We start from the raw sequence: 20,217 nt of genomic DNA on the forward strand, positions 1-20,217 counted from the left end.
GTTTTCTTTTTAAAACAATACTTATTAAATTAATTTGTATTACGTATATAAATAAATAACTAAAATATATCATCTTCATGGAATCTCGATAATGAATTAGTTGAATTCTGTCGTCCATCACTAAATATATTTCCTGGTCTGTGTTGAAAATGTGGAGGACTTTCAAAAGAATCAAAATCAATGCTACTTTCATCATCCTCTCTTACAACTTCATCAGGATTTGCTAATGGATGACCATATGAATTCATTCTAGTATGCTTAGCTGAATTAGTACCAGAAGTAACACCAGCAGACCCACTAGCAATTGTTGAATTTCTAGCTGCACTTGATGTATTATTATTACTTCTAAATATCGGGTCAAGATTATTCGCACTTGATACTCCTCTGTAGTAGAAATCATCCATATCGTCATCATTACGTCCAGTGCTTCCATAACCACCTGCTTGTCTTTCTAAATCATTGTCGTTTCGATCTAATCTTCTGAAAATACCAGCACCAGCACCAGCACCAGCACCGGCTGCACCTGCAGCACCGCCACCAACAGTGCCTAATAATTTCGAATTTGATGCATTAGCTGTACCAGACCCAGACTTGAATATCGATTTAAACCATCCCATCTTAGAGTTTTGTACCATATTATCACCAGCATTATCATGATAAATGTGTTTATTTTCTTCTTCTTCCAAAGGACTTTCATCGTCATCATCATCTAAATCACCACCATCGCGACCAGCTATGACTTTATTGAAATCAGGTTGTTGGTTGGTCAAATTGTTACGTCTACGTTTTTTCAAGTACAAGAAAAACACCACCAAAATACCGAGAACAATAGATCCACCAATTGAACCTACCAAACCTCCAATTAATTTGGAATTTCGTTCAGCTGTACTTTGACCTGAATTGGTCGATACTTCAGCCGATGTCGGTACGGCTATAACGGTTGTGATAGTTGTGTCGGGGTTTTTGATAATAGAAGTGTAGGACGAAGTAAATGAAGTCATTGAATGTTGACTACTGGTGGTTGGAGGAGTTGTGATAGAAGACGATTTAGAGGTGGTGCTTGAACTTGCTCTGGATGTGCTTGAAGGTGTTGTGGAACTGGGGGTCGAGCTGGATTCTGTAGACGAGCTAGAATTTGTGGTTTCACTTGATGATTCACTAGTTGGAGAAAAGAATGAAGATGACGAAGAACTTGAATTGGTGGACCTAGAACTAGAAGCAGAACTTGAACTGGAACTGGAGTTAGAGCTAGAAGAAGAAATTGAGCTCGAACTGGAACTGGAACTGGAACTGGTGCTCAGACTAGTAGTGGTTCCAGAACTGGAACTGGAACTAGAGATGGAGCTGGAACTGGAGCTGGAACTGGAGCTGGAACTGGAGCTGGAACTAGTGCTGGAACTAAAGCTTGTACTGGATGTAGTTGATGACGAGGGAAATGAGCTCAGCAGTGATGAAGTTGCAGTTAAACTCGAAGACAGTAAAGACGATGAAGTTTCTGTAGTGGAACTGGATGCATCTGTCGATGAACTCGAGCTGGTACTGGTACTAGAAAAATTTGTACTAGAGCTACTGCTTGTTGTTGTGTCACTGCTGCTTGGAGTCAGGAGCGTCGAACTTGATGAAGTGAACGTAGCTGAAGAAGATGTTACTGAGGAAGATGTAGAAGGGATTGTTGTAGAGGTCAGCAAGCTTGTATCGCTTGGACTTACGAATGAGGTATTATTATCAGACATTGAAGACAGTTGTGTTTGACTTGATGAACGCTGAGACTGCTGGGACTGCTGGGACTGTTGTGACTGCTGAGACTGCTGTGATTGTTGTGATTGTTGTGATTGTGTTGATTGTGTTGATTGTGTTGATTGTGTTGATTGTGTTGATTGTGTTGATTGTGTTGATTGTGGTAACTGCAGTGATCGTGATGTCTGTTGGGAGCTATTTGGGATAGTATTGCTTGTAGGGGATAAATTATTCGACATATCTGAATTTTCTGGTGCGGATGAAAAAGTTTGTGCGGAATTCGGGCTTGAAGTAAATTGTGAGGTTGTCGTTTGGCTCATTAAAGATGAAGTTTGTTGTTGAACCGTTGACGAAGAAGGTGAAGTTGTTGATACTTGTGTCGTCTGTGATGAAAAAGAAGTAGATGTTGATAATAAATCAGTTGAGTTTTCTCGAATCTTTAATTGTAAAATCTTTTTGGGATGATTAAAAAAATTCAGCATCATCTTTGGCTTATATATTTAAATGAACCTGAAATTGTGTTTTATAATTAGAATTGTTGCTAGTACTACCACAGTAGGCGGAGAAGGGAAGAGGGGCGCGGACACGGTGGGCGAGCGAGGTATAAACTTTGGTGTAAATCTGTGGTGGCAGTAAATCTGTGAGATCGGATGAGTGTTGAGGAGGTGTACACAATGACTAAAAGGTAAACAATAAATAAATTAAAAGGAAAAAAAGAAAGAAAATTTTTGATTGCTTTTGTGTAACTAAATTAATTAATAATTTAAATAAGAAATTTCTTGGTGTGAAAGTGTGAAATGTTCTTAATTTAGAAAAATTTTGTATGCGCAAGGGATGAAAACAAAACAAACGAAAAGCTAATACTCAAGTGTGCAACTGGATTGGTCTATTGATACTCTTTGGTTGTAGATTAAAGGATCTGTAATTCTTATCAAGGGTATGTTTGTTTTAAAGTTTGGGTATTGTTCGATAGAGTTGATTGTTCTTTCCTCGTACCTTCTTTCCCTATATTTGTCCTCGTGGTGTGGTGGTTGTGCTGACGTAATTGCCTAGTTGCGAAAATCCCTAAATGTGCAGAAAATATTGTTCTTCGTCTCTTTCCAATTAATTGGTGATGATCTTCTCGATTATTAATACAAGAATGTGTGGTTAGTCGATGTTGAATGTTCTGAGGAGTAAAATGTGTTTATGGGTTCTCTTTGTGGCAATTATGTAAGTGTAGAAATTGAATGAACTGTGAACGAATGTCTACTTGCAAGGAACGTGTTATCGCTTGATTAAACGGGGGATTTTTATGAACAAGTCGACGCTAATTAAAACGTGGGACAATCGAACACGAATATGAGAAATACAAGTTAACACCTTGTTATATATGGTAGATCTTGTGTGTCTATATCTTCACTGGTGGAAAGTAGAGTGATTTAAGAAATCGACTTTTATTTGCAAACTTTACAAGAAGAAAGTTGTTTTGAGAAGATATTCAACTTAATATATATAAATGTAGAAATAGAGCAAGGGCTGAATATTTATGTAAAGTGATCACACACTCAATGTTGGCTTTAATGGTATCAGTCAACCGAGTAACAAAGTGATGGCAAAATTGTACAACCGATGAGACATGTTTTGGCTTTTGTATAGGAATCAAGTGAAAAAGAAATTAAAAAAAAAAAAAATGGCAGTATAACCAACTGGATCACTGTGAAACCTCCTTGAAAAGTCATAAACAAACATACACAAAATACTTTATCGAAGTTAATCTCTATTGATTTGTAAATGATACACGAACAGGAAATGAAATTTTCAAATAATTCTGTTTAAATATGAAATAAGCAATTTATTATTATTGCTCAAAACCAAACACGTAGTGTAACCACTATAGAATAGAGACATTCTACTTCACTAGCATTGATAGAAACAAATAATTCTTAAGAAAAAATGAACGTTGCTATTTCAGGGATGGAAGAAGGGATACTGGTTTTTTTTTGTTTGCTTATCTCATACCAAACCTAATGTAGAGTAAATCTGTAATGCATGATACAGCTATTGACGGAATGATCAACATTAGAAGCAGTCTTAATACAATTCAAAGAATAATTACCAATAGTAGTAAAAGAATAACATCCATATATATATATATAAATAGAAGTTGAAAAGATTTACAAAATAAAGAAGTTTAAAAAAAAAATGAACTGTGTACGATGTATCCAAGTGATGAATAACACATAGAACCTGGAATACTTTGCGAAAGGGGGAGAGTTAAATGGCTTAAAAGTAAGGATTCTTTCCCATGCAAAGTTTTTTAGACTAAAAAAATAATAAACAGGTTTTTCCTCCTTAACTATCGAGAGCAATTTTAGGATATTGTTTAATAAATCGAAAGCTTTTTATATAACCGACCATACATGAAACCTTGTCTTCGAAAGGAAGAAGTTTAAAACCACAATCCAAGAGGGCTTCGACTAAGATAGCTGTTATTGTTAAGTTTCTAATTATTACTCGAAAAAATATCGTAGAAATAAAACTCTGCAAACGCAAATAATAAACAGAACAGGTTGTTATTGTTGATTGTTGTAGGTATCTCTCATATTTTCTATTGATGTCAATACTTAATCTCCGGGTCCACTAATTCACCCAAATGAAATTCTAAAATAAACGCACAAAAATAACTAAAAAAGAATTAGATTATTGTGGTTATAAGGAAAATGACAGTAAATCTAACAAGAGAATTTTTGAAAAGTTTTCAGTGCATCTCCACCAATCAAATAAATTGCAGGCAATGATTTCTTCTATCGTCGTCGTTCTTAAAGAGACGAGAAGTACACAATAAAGTTAGGGTTTCTGTATTATTCACCATTTTCCACCTCTTCATTTGCTTCCTTTTCTTGAAGCGGGTCAAACTTCTGGTGGTATTTCGTTTAGAAAGTTTTATTTCATAGTGGTTAAAGAATTGGTACAGTTTTTCCGAAATGTATTTCCGCATCTTTTGTTGGTTTTTCCGATGCCAATTATTTCTATAATAGCTGCAAAAACAAACTGAAATTTTTTGAAGCTTTATATTGTAGTGAAATGCATTTGAAAATATTTCCCAGTCAATGTGTTTGCAATTCAGAGAAAATGAACAACATCATATGGCTCTAGATTATATTCAGATTGAATATGAATGTATGTTAAGTCTCTCCTTTTTTTTTTGGCTAGTACTTTAAGCTAAAATAACAAAAAAAAAAATTCAAACAACAATTTAGACCATTCAAACTGTCATTTGAGTTTATAATAAGACTTATGTACAAGAATTTCATCAAAATCTTAGTTGAACATCAATTAGATTATGCTTCCTCCAAGTCCCCGAACCACATGCAATACTCTTGACAAGCTGCAAAATACTATATATAAGTAATATCACTTATCTTTCATTATTTACACTCCTCTACAGATCTCTAACTATATATAGAATTAGAAAGAAAAATTAAAAATTAAAAATTAAAAATTAAAATCGAGATAGAAAGGAGTGATATCTGTAAAAACCAAGACAACAAAAACACTAAATCATAATCATATCAACAACAGTAAACTAGTTACCACCTCCTCCTCTTCATATCTAAAGAAACACGAACCAAAAAAAATAAAATCCTTGCTTCATACCATATCTTGCTGCTTAATATATTTATTCTTTAACCAATCCTTGAAAGCAAATAATAACATTTGCCATCCCATTAATAAAGTAGTAAACCCTAAACTGAGATTCAAAGTAAACATACTTGTCAACCCATAATATTCAAATGACAAAATCACGGGGTCAGTCAGTTCCATAAAAATCAACCCACCACATAACAAACTAAAGCTGACAACTAATTCTGTAAATGGTCTACTTGGTCTCAGCAAATCTTTTGGTACTTTCGCATTCAACATTAACATCAAATAGGTAATAAATCTGAATGCACACCCTAAAACAAACATATTACCCCATTGAACATGAACTTCAGTAGATAACGCAGATGCTTGTTGATGCTTTGACATCAATATACCCGTCCAGTATATAGTCACAATTGGGAAGGGGTTAGGACTAAAACCAGGACTGGCTTTAATAATGGTATTGTTGACATCAGTTTGTGTTGCCAGTTGGTTTTGTTCTTCATTTTGGTATTGGTATTTCTCCATGTCAGCCACTGCTTGTTCATAACGCCAATCTTGCAATTTCAATTCGGTGATAACACCACATAATCCACATCCAATGAAAATAAATGCAATTGAAACATGCTGCAAATCTTTTGGTGACCATTCGCCTCCAGCATTGGCTAAATGTTCCAAAAAAATATTCGTTGAGCCATAAAATAAAATCAAGGAGCTTTCAATCATTTCCATTGTCCATAATCCCTTATTTTGCAATGAAAACCAAAAGCTTTGCTTTTTAGTTCTATCAATGAACTTATGATTCCATGCCCAACCTTTATTGGTGAACCCGCCACAATATCTTGATAATGTCAATAATCCGTACGCAAAGAATACTCCACCTTTAATGAAATGTGCCAACAAGTTGAAAACAGTATTACCTTGACCATAACAACAGAATGTTGCAACACCAGTAGGAACCAAAATCATAAAATAGAAAAAGTGACCCCAATTGAGTAAGTTGAACCCAATTTTGGAAAGCTTGTGGAATTTTGTTTGAGAAACCCAAGTTCTAAATTTCATAACTTTATCAAAAAACTTTGACATCTTGGAAGATGATGGTGGCTTTTCTGAGGGAATCACATCGTCACCCGATTGAGGACTCATCATTGATTGTAATGATTCTTCATCAGAAGAAGCTCTCATATGTTCATGATTCAATTGAAAATATTTATTACCATCTGATTCTCCTGGTTCAATGTTTTTGATAAAGGCGAAAATCAATTGCAAAATCGTTGTAACAAATAAAATAATTATCATACTATTATAGGCATTGCCTGGATATAGATCAGGGATAGAATTGATAAAAATTGAATAGTTCAACAACGAAAAAACAATACAACTTGAATGTATTAACAACATTGTCATATAGCTTTTAGCCATATTTAAATTGTTGAATATCAAACTTATTGGATAAAATACAAACACGGAAAACAATCCAACAACAATGTGTAAATATAAAGCAGGACGATGGGCGCTTTCAACAGTAAAATATGTCGTAGTGTTGTAATTTTCCCAAAACAATCTTTCTTGGGGTAACAATTTGGTCTGCAAAATAGGAACTCCATGCATATGTTTCATTACGTGAGGAATTGGCACTAATGATTCGGTCGAATTGATACTATCTACACCAGTAGTCGACAATTTTTCCAGTGAATCAAAATCGTCATCATCATCGTGGTGATTACCTTGCATCATATGAGAATCCATATTCATATCAGCTACGGATAATCCTGCAAATAGTACTAGTAGTAAGGCAATTGGTTTCATGGTTGATACGTTACTTGGTTAAGTGTATATATGTATATTTCGGGTATACCGGTTTAATAAAGTACAGGGTTTTCTATGTCAATCAATTTGTTAGGTGTATAGATGGATAGAAGGGTGGCTAAATCTTTCACCAATTGATATAGATGATTGATTAATGTTCAAGTGAATCAAGAAGAACCAAATTGAGAGAAATAAATGAAGGCAAAAAAAAAAAAAAATCAGGTGTTGCCAGAATGATTGGAATATATATACATTTGTATAACAATTAACCTATTGTGTCAAAAAAAAAAAAATCATACTAATGAAATAATAATTCGCGGGATGACTAAGAACAGAATTATTTCCGTGATGCTCACACCTAAATATACTAAGAAAAAAATAAAATAAGATAACATTTAGATTGCGCATATTTGAAAACGGAAAAAAAAATAACAACCGGCCACATAGAAAAAACTCTCTTACTTCCGATGGCAACACTTGCACACATACATTAACAATGACAACTGACTCATATCCATTAATAGAAAAAGTCGAATGATTTTTATTTAAAAGTTTTGCTTAAGGAGAAGTAAGACTAGATTGAGGGATCCCTTTTACCCCCCTGAGCGAATAAATTGTGTATTAGTACTTAGTTAGTCATATTCAGTCAAAGGTTTCGGTAATCTATTCCGGATAAGTAGCTGTTGTCAATTGCAGAAACTATAAGACTAAAATACATACATCATCAACTGGGCATTCCCTTCAAACCAAGCATAGAAAAATAGCCAACTAAATGAAAAGTTGAAATCAATTATTGTTCAGGTTTAACCTTTTTAGGCAATTCAATTGATTCGGATGTAGTGGAACAGGGGGGAAATGAAATGTTTACTAAAGGTGATGAAGACAACCACTACGATTTGAGTTGCGCTCAGTAAACCACTTGATCGGCACAGGTTTCTCAATAATGAGAGTGGGAGTTTTTATACAGCAAATAGAATAAGCAATATTAGTAATAACGCAACCTTTATCCTATGATTAGTAATGGCATTGTGTGGGAACCATAAATTTTCTAATCGGTTGAAAATCCTATTGTTATTTCTTTGCAGTTGTAAATAAATTGAATAATTGGGTTGTGAAATCAAAGTTAAATAGATTTTAAAGGTCACAATTGACCTTGTATTTCCAATTCTATACATTACTTTTAACTAGTCGGTAGTTGATGTGGTAGTTGTATAAATAGACAAGCTCGTTACATTTTAATACCGTTTTAGATGATCTTTTTTTTACTCCACAAAAGACAAACTTGGTAAAATGATTACAGTAGCGTAACTAAAAAAAACACTCATCGGTAGTCTCGGAAAGAAGTAGTTACGCTGGCTATTTCGATTTGCGTTTCTTGATTCCGGTTTAAATATCCGACCTTCGTCTTTACTGAATCAATTATTGACAACCAATTACCATTTTGCTATCTTATTTGGATCAACTTGTTGCTAATGGAATTGTAAACTATTTCTGTGAGCCGCAAGCAATTTGATAATCAATAGTCTAGGTGGTTCTTTGATTCACCCTCCACTTAATTGTCTTCCATATCCGGAATATCTGAATACATCTTATATCTTTCACATGGAAGAACCGAGATATAACAATTACCTAACAACTCCAGCCCTATTTTAGTTTATGTGGCCATTATTTTGTGGCAATTCCGATTCTTACATTACAGTGACTAATTGCCAACTATCAGACTAATACACAAACAATATCCCTCACAACATCCGGCCGTACTGTTATCGCAAACAACTAGAGCAAATACAAGCCATTAGCGTTGCCCTAACAACACAGACTTGGTTAATACATGACCACATACATAAATGATAAGATCTACATGTTTTGTTAATAAATTCTTCTCTATTGTCTGCTTTAGTCTCTAATTTGTATATATATATGTAAAATAATAACTATGTATAGTTGTTTGTCCCAATACTCTCTATATTTAACAATTTTTTTTTTTTTTTAATAATAAAGGTTTGACACTAGTAACAGCTTTAACTCCCACCTTCTTTCACACCACTCCCTATAACGCATTCTTTCTTGTCAAATAATCAAATCTGGAATAAGTGTATCCAATAAATGGTAAATCTTCCTTTGGATTCTTTCTACCACCTCCATTCTTAGCATCCAATTCACGCTGTTCCATGGCTTTACTCATAGCTGGATTATCCGGAACACTGGCCAAATCGTCAGTGGGGAAATGTCTGGTATCAGTCATCGAACTCAATCGAGGTACAAATGGTGCTTGTACACCCCTTATACTATCCCAATCGACACCTCTGAAAAATGGATGTTGTTTGATTTCTTCAGCACCACCATATCTACCGATTCTATTCTCGGCAGATGTTAAAAACCTTTTGATTAAATCCTCAGCTTCTGGTGATAAATGAACATCTTCAGGGATCTGGAAATGCTCTTGCCAATTCAAGATTTTTCTATAAGTATCATGAGGATTTTCTGAACAAAATGGTGGCCAACCAATCAAACATTCGAACATAATGGCTCCCAACGACCACCAATCACATTCTTGTCCATAACCTTGGTGAATGAAAATTTCGGGGGCAATATAATCAGGAGTACCCACAGTAGAATATGCCATCAATCTACGCGATTTTCTCCATGTTTGCATGGTTTGTCTATTGGACATTGTCAAATGAATAGCATCCACCATCACTGAGTTTCTTCCACTTGTCAATTGGTTAGGTTGCAAATGAGTATTTGAAGGTTCCTTCTCTAACAATTTATTATAGTAATTTGAATCATGAGTTTTATGGAATCCAGTAGATAATCCAAAATCACTCAATTTGACATGTCCACGATTATCGATCAAGATGTTATCTGGCTTGATATCACGATGAATGAATCCTAATTTATGAATGGCCTCAATGGCTAAAACGCACTCAGCTATATAGAATCTGGTGATATCTTCAGTAAACACTTCCCAACGTATTAACATGGTCATTAAATCACCACCTGGTAAAAATTCCATAATCAAATACAAATATTGCGAATCTTGAAAAGAATAGTATAATGCAACAATCCAAGGGGAATCGCTTCCTGCCAAAACATCTCTTTCTGCCTTAACATGCGCCAATTGATCCTTGTTAAACATTTCTGATTTTAATAATGTTTTCATAGCATATATTTTCCCAGTGTCTTTCTTTTGCACTAATCTAACTTCACCAAAAGCACCTTTACCAATGACTTTGACAGTATGAAAATCTTCCAAAGCTAGTTTTGTTCTTTTCAAACGTAAAAATTGTGACTCTTTCTTCCCTAGATTTTGTAATTGACGATTTTTACGTTCCTCCGAGGATCCAATATCTTCATTGGCAATTTTATTTTCTAACTCTAATCGTCTTTGGTTTCTTTCGATGGCATGACTCACTGACAGAGTGTAATAATTCTCTAAAGTTAATTTAATTGAAGCTGCTTTATCTTGAGTAGTCTTTGATAACAAATTTGGCTTTCTTTCAAAATAAACATATTTGTTATTTGATCCAGGCATTTCTGAATTTGCTGTCTCAGTCGACACCAGTTGGTTTGCAACTGCCCGACTCTGCTGTTGTTCTGGCTGTTGAGCTTGAGCTTGTTGGAATATTTGTTGTTGTTGTTGTTGTTGTTGTTGTGGTGGTGGTGGTGGTTGATGCTGCTGTGATTGAAATTGTGGTTGTTGTTGAACTGGAGGTGGTGTATCACTAGTCAATGCGGTTGGTAAGTTATTCACAGAATGGTTCGACAACAACGAGTTCTGTCCACTACTTATTTCAGAAAGATTAGTACTACTACCATTTCCCAACTGAGTAAAAGTCGATGCTGGTGGTTGAAAATTCATAGAATCCATCGATGTAAATCGTTCAGTGTCATTGCTGCCAACATTGAGATGATTATCAAAATTTTCCAGTTGAGCAAATCGTGGCGATGGCATAAATGCCGACATTTGCGGTTGCTGTCTAATAGGTGATCCATGGTCTAATTGAACTGGTGGCTGATTAATAAAATCCGATGTATCTTCATCCATGTAACTATCATCATGCTGCAATCCTTGTTGCGATTGTGCTTGGTTTTGTTGTTGATATGCTGCTTGTTGCTGCTGCTGTAGGTGATATCCTTGTTGCTGCTGTTGTTGTAACTGTTGCTGTTGTTGTAACTGCTGTTGTTGTTGCAAATGTTGCAAATAAAGCTGCTGCTTCTGCTCGTCTGTAAGTTGATCGAAATTCATAAGTAATCTAAAACTTTCTTTTGGAACCTCTTGACTTTATAAGTTATATCGATAAAACCAGTTGTTAAAAGCTGTTGGTATTTATTATTCTCAAGTTTTTATTATCTTCAAAACTAATAATATAACTTTCTGTATTCAGATGTCAGAGATTAATTTCTTTCCTTTCTAATTTATACAGAAGTCCAAACCTATGAATTGAAATGAAATAATAATGAATGACAAACGGGTATGAACAATATATAATATCTTGGAAGAAAAAGAAAAACAAATAAATAAATAAATAAACAGAATGAATGAATGAATGAAATGAAATGCAGTGATTTATAACAGAGGTTTCAATAAATTAACCGATTTTTTTTTTTTTTTTGGATTTAGGATTTTGTCGTGTTGATTTGAGTGTTGAAAGGTTGTACTTTTTATTTTCGTTCGCTTTAAATTACGTGTATTTTTGTTGAATTTTTTTTTTCTTTTGTCCGTTTTGAGACATTGCCAGATTTACTAGTGTTAAATGGGGTTCCTTTTTTTTTTTGCCGATAGAGTGTCTTTTTTAACAGTTGATTGGTTTCATAAGTTTTATTACCGTTACGTCTTTACACTCTTTTCAAACTACATTAACCATTAGGCATATGTAGAAAGTAGGCCTCTATAATAAGACATTCCTTCAACAACTTCCAGCCCCATTCTCTACAGTTGAAGTAGGTATTTTGCCGTTTTCTTTATTGGTGATTTCATTGAATTATACTACAAAAATAATTACATTCCTGATACTTCCTGAAATGAAAAGTACTTGGTGGCTTTCTTTTGAGTGTCTGCCTGGCAAGTCTTCAATATTAATATAAAATATGTATTTTCACTGTAAAAGATATCAATTCATTAAAAATAACACTATTAAAATTGTAAAGCTTGACCTTTTTGTTTTTTGTCACCACCCAATTCGAAATGTTTACATCTTTTCAATGGTAATTGAGCCTTGGTTTTACAGACAACACATTCCAATCTCAAAACAACTTTCTTGGTAGTCTTGGCTTTCTTGTGAAAAATTTGTTTGGTTTGACCACCATAACCGGATTGTTTTCTGTCATATCTTCTTTTACCTTGAGCAAACAAAGAAGCTTTACCAGCTTTGTATTGGGTAACTTTGTGTTGGGTGTGTTTACGACATTCTTTACCTTTACAGTAGGTCTTTCTAGTTTTTGGAACGTTAACTATAACAAAAAAAAGGGTTGTTAGTATTTATGATCCTGGAAAAAGACTATGCCAAATGTTGGCTATTACTTTCAACAATTTGATACTTCAATATCTCCCCCCAATTAACTTCTATCTTCAAAAATGATGATTTGTATTCTTTATTGCCATCATGATGTTGGAAAGCTTTAAACGTATAATCTCTGTCCCTCCAAAAGTTTTATTATGTTTGGACAAATTCCACTTTTCATCTTATCCCTTGAAAAATCATTCTTGTCAAACATATGGCGTCACACTCTCTCAATAATACCATTAATCTCTTCTCATTGAAGTAATATCTTATATCTTATTGTTGAATGTTGCTATGCTGAAACATACCCATCTTGTCTATGCTATCTTCGAAAGTTACTAGTGAACTAAGATATGTATGTAAATTTTTTTTTTCAAAGAAAAATCTCTTTTCTCACAATGAAGATTGATTTTGTTAGTGCGTGAGAATTACAATTGTGTATGTACACGCCCACACATGGATTTTCTCTCACATAATTGAGAATTTTTTTTTTCCCCTCTCATTATTGTTGTTCACACTGACCAGTTATTTTTTCTGCTGTTTCTCATTCCACAATCTTCAATTAATTATATACAGGTATTAGGGCTAAAGCCCTAAGCCAAGAAATTTGCTATGTACAAAAGTCTCCTGTTTTTGTTCTCATTTTTGCATTGGTAGCTCCTTCCAAATTTGTATGAATCAACCAGCTGCAAAATGCAAAGACACAAAGAAGGTCCAAAAAGAAAATACATCACTATTACATGAATAATATACATCAAATTAAATAATTACTATACATAGAAACGAAAGAACAATAAAATGAATTCTGGCATAAACGTAATTGAAACTAAAAGGTGTGTTGTCTGTTTTCAATCATCACTTCATATCAATTAAGAGTGACAGTTGTAGTGATGGTTGAAGTTAAAGTGGTTGTTTCTTCAGCATCATCAGTTTCAGTAGCATAGTAGTAATCATAATTGACGTAGCAAGTACCATCAGAAGTGACAGTAGATATGTTTTCAATTATCCATGAATCGGTTGTTTGTGAACTGACCGAACCAGTAATTGTAGGGCCACTAGTTTCAGTAGTATCGTTAATAGCAGTTTCTGAAGCTTCGGCCAAAGTTGTAGTTTGTTTTGAAGATGATGATGACGACGATGCACTAGAAGTCGAAGTGGTTTCAGCTGGAACTGGGGTTGGGGTAGAGGTTTGTTGGGATGAAACTGGGATCTTGGCAACAGGAGTAGTAGTAGTAGCAGCAACAGAAGAAGAAGAAGTTGTTGTTTCCTGTTCCACAGGATTTTCTGTAGGGGATGACTTAACTTCATTTTCGCTATTAGGGACAACATCAGCGGCAGAAACAGGTGTATTAGCAACTGTGGTATATGTGTGAGGGACTCCATAGACAGTGGAAGTGACCGTAGCAGTATATCTGGTAAATGTTTCGGTACTGGTATTAATTAAATAGTTTGTTGTTGTACCCGTTGCTTCACTGATGGTATGAATATCAGTTTGGGTTTGTTGCACAGTTGTCTTCACTTTGACAACAACAACGTCACCACGTTTACCATTGGTGGGAGCACCTAAGACTTGACAAAATAAGGAAAATGGTAACAAATAAGTAGGTATTAAGTTAGAAATCTTCATGTTGATATTGTTAAAGGAACGACTTGAGTTAAATAATGAACGGCTAAAGTGAGAATAATATCAAATGAATCTGAATAAATTGAAATGAAAGAATTGTGGGTATTATAAATAGCTAAACTAAGCTTTGGGTGTCAAGGAACGTGGTAAAAGAAAACTGCAAAAAGGTAAAAGGAATGAATGAAAGGCTATAATAAATGAACTGACTTGGTCTATATTTAAGAAGAAATTGAGAAAGCAAAGAATTGGTTCTGGTACATGTCTTGTAGGTAGATATATATATACTTTTCTGTACCGTTTTTGCAACGGACATGATGTTGAACAACGAGTATTCGGTTCTTCAACAATCTCACGATTGCATTATGCTTTTGCTGGTCGATATTCCATTTTCATTTTAATCTTATTGTTGGAAAAAAAAAAAAAAAAAAAAAAACTAAAACGAGCCAAGTTGATATAATGTTGCATTTTGTTGATGACTCTAGAAATGAAATAATACTTCTTCTACCATTATTATTTTTCTTAATGTTAAGATAATACGTTATATTTTATTTTGTTTGTTTTCTCGTTTTTGTGTTTGAAAGTTTGACACAAAAAGAAACAGATAAATAATATGAACGCAATTGCTGGTTGCGAAACCTTATTTGAGAAGAAAAAAAAAATAAGCTACAACTGATGGCGGTTGAATAATTCCCAATGTCTTCGGAGAAATTTTATGCAAACTAACAATGAATGAATGAATGAATGAAAGGAAAAAGTGTCGGGGAGCTTTACACATTACATATATCTGCACATCATATAAATGATTGTCGTCTTTTGATCGATGGACATTATCGAGGCTAATTGGAGCTATAGCAATGCCAATCGCAAGATTTGCAAACAGTCGTCTACAACACATGAAATACTACAAATATTCAAAAACCACAAATAGACATGGATGTAGAAAACTAAAGTAAATTAGTCACCTCTAAATTAGTTTGCTATCAATAACCAGCCCAATTTTAGTGGCTTTCTATGAGGATATTGTTTACTTTGTAAGAAAAACATGGCGGAGACAAGATCCCAACTCTGAAATTCAGTTCTTAGAGAGCAAGTTTGTGGTGTTGACTTGACGTCAGCAAATCCTAGTTATGTATATTTATTGTGCATTGGTAAACGTATATTCTCGAACAGAAAAGGCGGTTGCTATAAATAGATTTTGACGAAACTATCGAGTAATGTTTGTAATATATCGATTTGGTTTGAAAAGTGAACGTTCTGGTTGTATATACTTCTGGAATGTGCGCCTGTTGATTTTTTTTTGGGGGTAAATTTTACCGAAATTTGGAGTCAATTATACTTATCGATAGTTAACAGAATCAAATGAGCTTACTAACAAAGAGATGAATCATTGAATAAAGTTCAGTAACAGTGTAACGTAAATTATGATTTACAAATGATTAGTTGTTCTACCGTTGCAACACCGAAAAGTATCAGCTATTCTGATCTGATGTGAGGTAATACTACTAAATCTTGAACATTCTGATCGGAAACTGTAAAGATAATGTCTAACTTTCTTTTTTTTTTGGTGCGGTTTCTTTTTCTTGCTCGCCGGAAATCGTGATTCGGAATGTAGCTTGTTCGTAATGTATACTAACTGAATTGCAGAGCATATTATGGTTATCGAACATAAAACTCTACATAATCACCAAATTGATAAAGCAAAGATGCATGGAAGTCGATAACAAAACACACTTTGATAATGTAAAAAATTCTGAGCAATCGTGATTTCGAAACGAATAAACATAGCCTCTACAAAACTTCAATCACATTTACCTCTTATTCAAGAGTTTGCCTATACCCAGCACTTTTGGCTGGACGTTATTGATATTCCAGAATTGTGAATTCTGTTTCACGCTGTTTTGTAAGGCGCCACATTTGTCTTTCAAACCCTCATCATCTTAAATCCATTTCTTCAGTAAAATCATCAACACCGAAAAAAAAAGCATTTCCGGTTACTCCGGAAAAACGAAAGAACTTTTTCTTTATCTGTATGGTACTGCTGGATTTGTTAATCTAAAAGATAAACGATCGAACCATCTTTATGAATTCTTCTAACCCTCGGATTTCTGATCAATTGGCAACTAGTAAGTGCAATATGAAAAACTCATCTATACTGGAACCAAATCCCGAGCACAATTCTGGTACAGCATTATCAAGGAGACATCTACAACCTGGATCAAGGTCACCACTACATTCACAAGAACATGAGCAGCAACAGCGACATCATAATCTTCAAAATGAACTAGATACAGTCGCTACTGCAGCACAATTACAACAACTTAAACAGGGCACCCCCAAGCCATTACTTTCGGACCAAGGGCAAAGTAATACAATATTGAGACAACAAAATCTCAACCCAAACCTACAGCAGTATTCATTTTTAGAATCATCGTCACTGTCTTCATTATCAGAAAACACCATACTTGAATTTAAACTGAAACTACGAAAGAAAAAACTTGGTGCGAAGAAAAGGTCTTGGGTATGGAGATGGTTCGATCAAGATCCACAAAATCCCAACATTGCCAAATGTACCTATTGTGATAAGATAATTATAAGATTCCCATCAGATAAAGGATCACCCAAGAAACTACTGGAGCATTTGAAAACTCATAAATTGAATATGAACTCAATAAATCTTGCTCGCCCAGTACCGATTGATGCAGGTGGGTTGACTAATTCTAGCTCAAGCGAGTCTTCATCACAGGCTCCAAATGTTGGCGTGAAAAAAGACGATGACAATAATCAAAATCACTCTTCTCAATTTGCTGAACTGTCATTAAAATTGGCGAACAATGGTAATATCAATAACAAAGCAAACACGAATAAAAATCTTGACACCAATCAGCCATTCAACGCATCAAGATTTCGTATGAACATGCTTAAATTTCTTACAGATAACAAATTATCTATTGATGTCTTGAAATCAAACTCTTTCAGACAATTGGTTTATGATTTGAGACCAGAATCTGTTAATGATATCCTGGAATTAACTAGTATGTATGATGCATTCCTCGAATGCACTCGATACAGTCCTGGTCATTCTGGGAATGTTGAAACTAATTCACAAGTTAGCGGAAGCGATACATGAGAATCAAAGTTCGACGATATACCAAAAACTAGTCACAGAATATATGCCTAACATTTTCTAAGTTCATAGCTATATGGATTATGTCCTCAAATTATTGTAGTATATAAATGTATATTATGCATTATAACGAAAATTCTTGAATGTTGTCAACCATAGCATCAATGCTGTTTACTTGTGATAGATCCAGTCCAAAATTCCCCATTACAGGAGTTTCCCCTCTACCATAAAGAATATTTGGAGTTGGTCTCTCACTAGCTGACACAACGGGTGTTATCGTAGATGGCGACGATGTATGATCATTGTATGTAGGAGGACTTAAAGTGCTCACGTCTTCATAAGTTGGGGGTACTTCATCATCCCAGGCAATACCTAATCCTGATCTTTCAGTAACTGGTAATTTGAACTGCATACGCAATACTCTTGCAGACCCAGTAGGCACCCCCATTTGGACAGGACCACCAGATGAAGATTTACCGCCATCATTAGATACAACACTTGCTCTGGATTGTACTGGAGCTAAATCCTTGGATGTTCCTGAACCCGCTCTTTTCCTCTCCAAGTTGTGGACCAATTCTTCGGCAATTACTACTTCGACAATCATTGTATGGTTCACAAATACACCTAAAGTTGGGTCATCAATGTCGCAAGCAAAATTTGCCCCTTTTTTAGTATCCATAACAATGGGTGCGTCTTCAGTACTTAATGTATTTATATGATTGATCATCCCCGTGGAGCAATTGGTTGTATTGATATTGGCCACTAACTCAATTTTTCCTCGACCTGAAAAGTCAGATTTCCAACCTGATTTGATATCTCCATAACTAACTGTTCTTGTTTCTTCTAAATACAAATGTTTCTCTGTGTCTTTAGGTTGTGGGGTTTGGATCGAAGGTTGAGCTGATAAATCAGGCTCATGGGTAGTGTTATTTCTTTGATTTGGATTAATAAAATCTTCGATAAAATTCTCATGTGCACGCGAAGGCCCGCTTCTAATAGTCTCTTCGATGTCATGCTCGGCATCGTTTAGTGGTTCACTCTCGGGGATACCATCATGTAAATCTTGTGGCTGTGACTCCAAATTCGATGGACTGGTCATCAATGAGATATTGGTTAACACCGTGCTATGGTGCATGCTGGAGGTTTTGGTACCAGTAGTTGCCGGCATATTTGACTTTGAAGATTTACTATATGCTTTTTCAACAACTTGTAGTTTTGGGATATGTTTGTCACAAGTGTATGCTCTCACTTTCGTATTCTCTTCAATTCTCCAACTCAACTTTCTCATCCGCCAACGCCTTTGTTGTGAATTGCTTACTATGTTATCAATCTTGAGTTCTATGGGAAATGCTGCCTTCGGATAGATCACGTTAGGTAACACAGCATTTGTTGTCACTTCTGTAGGTGGGAAAATCCTCACAGAATTTCTATCTGGGCCTCTAATAATCAGCCGAGCAATGTTCACCGGTATCACTAACTTCTTCACTTTACCATTAATATCCGTAGCAACTGCCACAAGCTCATACTTTATAAATGATTGTGAATGCAAGGACCCTAACTTTGACGTTGGTGGTAATGATCCAGGTAATAAATGAGAAAAGGGATATGCATGTTCACCGGGAGGGAAACTCGTTGCTGCTGTCAATATATCCCACCTTGCCAAATCAATAACACGAGTATTACACTTTTTACAACTGGATACTGACGCAGAGTTTGGTAAAATGAATGGTTTTGTATATTTCATAGTTTGAACGAGTGACAATGTGACATTTTCCAACTCAATAGTATCTTCATTGGTGAGTTTCAATATTCCTGATATTATCGACCCAGTACATTCACCAGGAGTTCCATATAAAACTATCGGTGGAGATTCAATGTTGATGGATAATGTGTATGCAGAATGAGATGATTGTTGCACCGACTGTGGTGGTGGAGAGGATGAGCTTTTGGAGGTTTGAGAGGCTCTGGAACTCACCGGAGTTATTGGTGTCAGTGCTGCTGATGACTTTTTGGACAGATGTTTTTCAGAAGATATCTGCAACACTCTCGCAAGTAAAGACATGTTAGGTTTTGTTGGCAGCAGTTATGTTTGTATGATGACGATAAAAAAAAAATACAAGATTAGAAAAGTTTGATGTATTGTGTGAAACGTTATCAAAAGCAATAAGTGTGGTGCGACAACAACAGCCAGAAAAAAAAAAAAAAAAGCCTTCTTTTTTTTATAGAGTTGAATTAATTTCCCCCTAGATTATAATTGTCCAAAATTGTACTATTTCTGATTTATTATTTTAGCTCTTTACATTGGTGCTGCTTTCAAATTAGGATTGTGATGGAGGATGGGGTTCAAAGCTGGTACGGCCTATTATCACGATTATAAACCAGTTCTGTCTTTCATTAATTCCAACTACTAAAGAAAACATTCACGTGACATGTAATTATTTAGTGTATGAAATTTACAGTGTGTGAGCCACTGTTTTGCATTTAACACCTGAACTAGGCAATTTAGACCGATTGAAAAATCTCATTAAGCATTGCTTTTATGCTTTCACGGATTACAATATGGCATCGAGTATAAAATAAGTTATATCATGTGGCCGGCTTAATCACTGAAACAACATCTTTTAACGGGGGTTCATACATCTAACAAGGACGATTTGGTTTTATTCCATTAGTTATTTGTTCCGCCTCTCCCATTCCCCATTTTCCTAAAAAAGAAGCACTAGACTCAGTGTATCATTCATTTGTTGAACATATATTGATCAAAGGAATGGTTCAATTGTTTGATATTGTTA

General features: G+C 34.9%; 7 protein-coding genes and 1 pseudogene across 7 annotated transcripts, besides 2 other annotated features; 2 read left to right on the forward strand and 6 right to left on the reverse strand. All coding sequences in view use genetic code 12, as the record gives it.

Moving 5' to 3' along the window:
- Positions 1 to 59: 59 nt before the first annotated feature.
- Positions 60 to 2,222, reverse strand: CD36_09750 (conserved hypothetical protein; the record flags this gene model as incomplete). Its single annotated transcript, XM_002417573.1, has 1 exon — positions 60 to 2,222. One exon carries the CDS (start codon positions 2,220 to 2,222, stop codon positions 60 to 62), a length of 2,163 nt encoding a protein of 720 aa, XP_002417618.1.
- A 3,148-nt stretch (positions 2,223 to 5,370) lies between these two features.
- Positions 5,371 to 7,173, reverse strand: CD36_09760 (conserved hypothetical protein; the record flags this gene model as incomplete). Its single annotated transcript, XM_002417574.1, has 1 exon — positions 5,371 to 7,173. The coding sequence occupies one exon, from the start codon at positions 7,171 to 7,173 to the stop codon at positions 5,371 to 5,373; it is 1,803 nt and encodes a 600-aa protein (XP_002417619.1).
- Positions 7,174 to 7,967: 794 nt separating this feature from the next.
- CD36_09765 lies at positions 7,968 to 8,184 on the forward strand (annotated as a pseudogene).
- Positions 7,968 to 8,184: a sequence feature.
- Positions 8,185 to 8,947: 763 nt separating this feature from the next.
- Positions 8,948 to 8,990: a mobile genetic element (truncated).
- Positions 8,991 to 9,223: 233 nt separating this feature from the next.
- On the reverse strand, positions 9,224 to 11,422 carry CD36_09770 (cell wall biosynthesis protein kinase, putative; the record flags this gene model as incomplete). The annotated part of the gene is made up of 1 exon (XM_002417575.1): positions 9,224 to 11,422. One exon carries the CDS (start codon positions 11,420 to 11,422, stop codon positions 9,224 to 9,226), a length of 2,199 nt encoding a protein of 732 aa, XP_002417620.1.
- Positions 11,423 to 12,310: 888 nt separating this feature from the next.
- CD36_09780 (60S ribosomal protein L42) lies at positions 12,311 to 12,989 on the reverse strand (the record flags this gene model as incomplete). The annotated part of the gene is made up of 2 exons (XM_002417576.1): positions 12,311 to 12,628; positions 12,987 to 12,989. The coding sequence occupies 2 exons, from the start codon at positions 12,987 to 12,989 to the stop codon at positions 12,311 to 12,313; spliced, it is 321 nt and encodes a 106-aa protein (XP_002417621.1).
- A 553-nt stretch (positions 12,990 to 13,542) lies between these two features.
- On the reverse strand, positions 13,543 to 14,304 carry CD36_09790 (conserved hypothetical protein; the record flags this gene model as incomplete). Its single annotated transcript, XM_002417577.1, has 1 exon — positions 13,543 to 14,304. One exon carries the CDS (start codon positions 14,302 to 14,304, stop codon positions 13,543 to 13,545), a length of 762 nt encoding a protein of 253 aa, XP_002417622.1.
- A 2,131-nt stretch (positions 14,305 to 16,435) lies between these two features.
- On the forward strand, positions 16,436 to 17,428 carry CD36_09800 (conserved hypothetical protein; the record flags this gene model as incomplete). The annotated part of the gene is made up of 1 exon (XM_002417578.1): positions 16,436 to 17,428. The coding sequence occupies one exon, from the start codon at positions 16,436 to 16,438 to the stop codon at positions 17,426 to 17,428; it is 993 nt and encodes a 330-aa protein (XP_002417623.1).
- A 121-nt stretch (positions 17,429 to 17,549) lies between these two features.
- CD36_09810 (conserved hypothetical protein) lies at positions 17,550 to 19,487 on the reverse strand (the record flags this gene model as incomplete). The annotated part of the gene is made up of 1 exon (XM_002417579.1): positions 17,550 to 19,487. One exon carries the CDS (start codon positions 19,485 to 19,487, stop codon positions 17,550 to 17,552), a length of 1,938 nt encoding a protein of 645 aa, XP_002417624.1.
- Positions 19,488 to 20,217: the final 730 nt, after the last annotated feature.

The sequence above is a fragment of the Candida dubliniensis genome, chromosome 1 (genome assembly GCF_000026945.1).
Source record: "Candida dubliniensis CD36 chromosome 1, complete sequence".
Lineage (NCBI taxonomy): Eukaryota > Fungi > Ascomycota > Pichiomycetes > Serinales > Debaryomycetaceae > Candida > Candida dubliniensis.